This window comes from Apaloderma vittatum, unplaced genomic scaffold (genome assembly GCF_000703405.1).
Source record: "Apaloderma vittatum isolate BGI_N311 unplaced genomic scaffold, ASM70340v1 scaffold25078, whole genome shotgun sequence".
NCBI lineage: Eukaryota > Metazoa > Chordata > Aves > Trogoniformes > Trogonidae > Apaloderma > Apaloderma vittatum.
Window position 1 is genome coordinate 1,267 of NW_009729377.1, and position 927 is coordinate 2,193.

Below are 927 nucleotides of genomic sequence, written 5' to 3' on the forward strand. Positions count from 1 at the left end.
AAGGGGCGGGTACGGGCTGGGGGAGACGGGCCACAGCCCCTTCGGAAAATACAGCTGTGTCCTGGCCAGGGATTTGCCAGAGCTGCTGATTTTGGAGGCTGCAGGTGTGGGGAAACGCAGCTCCAAACAACCCATCATGATCCCAAAGAACCAACTGGAGTGGTCCCTAAACATGGCACACAACGTGGTCCATGCTGGGCAGGGGTTTCTCTGCCACCCAGAGGTGCCCCTAACCCACCCCGTAGCACCCAAAGGCACCCCCAGCCTGCCAGCAAGGGGTTATGGTGGGGAGCATCAGTGCTGGCACCCCATGGTTTTATGGCCAGTGCTGGGACAGGACTTGGCTGGATCTTTCCCAGGGGCTTACACCTCCCCAGAGCCCAGCAAGGTGACAAACACAGGTGACAATGAGCACAGGGAAGTGAGAAGCCACCCAGGGTGCCCAACAGGAGCCACCTACCACCCTTAGAAAACCCATCACTCTCCAACCCCTCTCTCCAGCCACCCCGCAGAGACCCCACGCACTCAGGACACAAGTGACGAGAGGTGACAAAGGCAATGGGGGCTCAGTGCTTCAGCAGATCCCCCAGGTCGTACGCCTCGAAGAGGTCACTGACGCCCTCACCCTCCAGCCCCCAGAGATAGTCGTCTTCTTCCAGGGGGGGGGAGAAGCTGACGAAGGATCCCGAGTCCAGGTGGGAGGGGGTGCAGGGCAGCTGGTCCTCTGTCTGCTGCAGGAGGTGTGAAGGTGAGCCCAGGAGCCCAGCTTCCACCTCCAGCAGCGAACTGGGCCCCACTGGGATGGTGAGAGGCGGAGATGGAGGTGAGGAAGGGGTTCCCATGCCCCCCCAGCTCTGGGGGCTGGCATGGGGCGGCTGCGGGGCCAGCCCGGGGCTTCTTGGTGGAGAAGGGGGTCTGGTGTCGTTC

The 927-nt window shown here is 62.2% G+C and overlaps 1 protein-coding gene across 1 annotated transcript in view; it reads right to left on the bottom strand.

The window, feature by feature from the left end:
* Positions 1-566: 566 nt before the first annotated feature.
* LOC104277703 (transcription factor E2F2-like) overlaps positions 567-927 on the bottom strand; it is a gene marked incomplete at its 5' end in the record, with an annotated part of 1,952 nt that continues 1,591 nt past the window's right edge. Inside the window, one exon of the mRNA XM_009874428.1 lies at positions 567-897. Coding sequence (XP_009872730.1) covers positions 567-897 — 331 coding nt within the window. The remainder of the gene's footprint in view (positions 898-927) is intronic.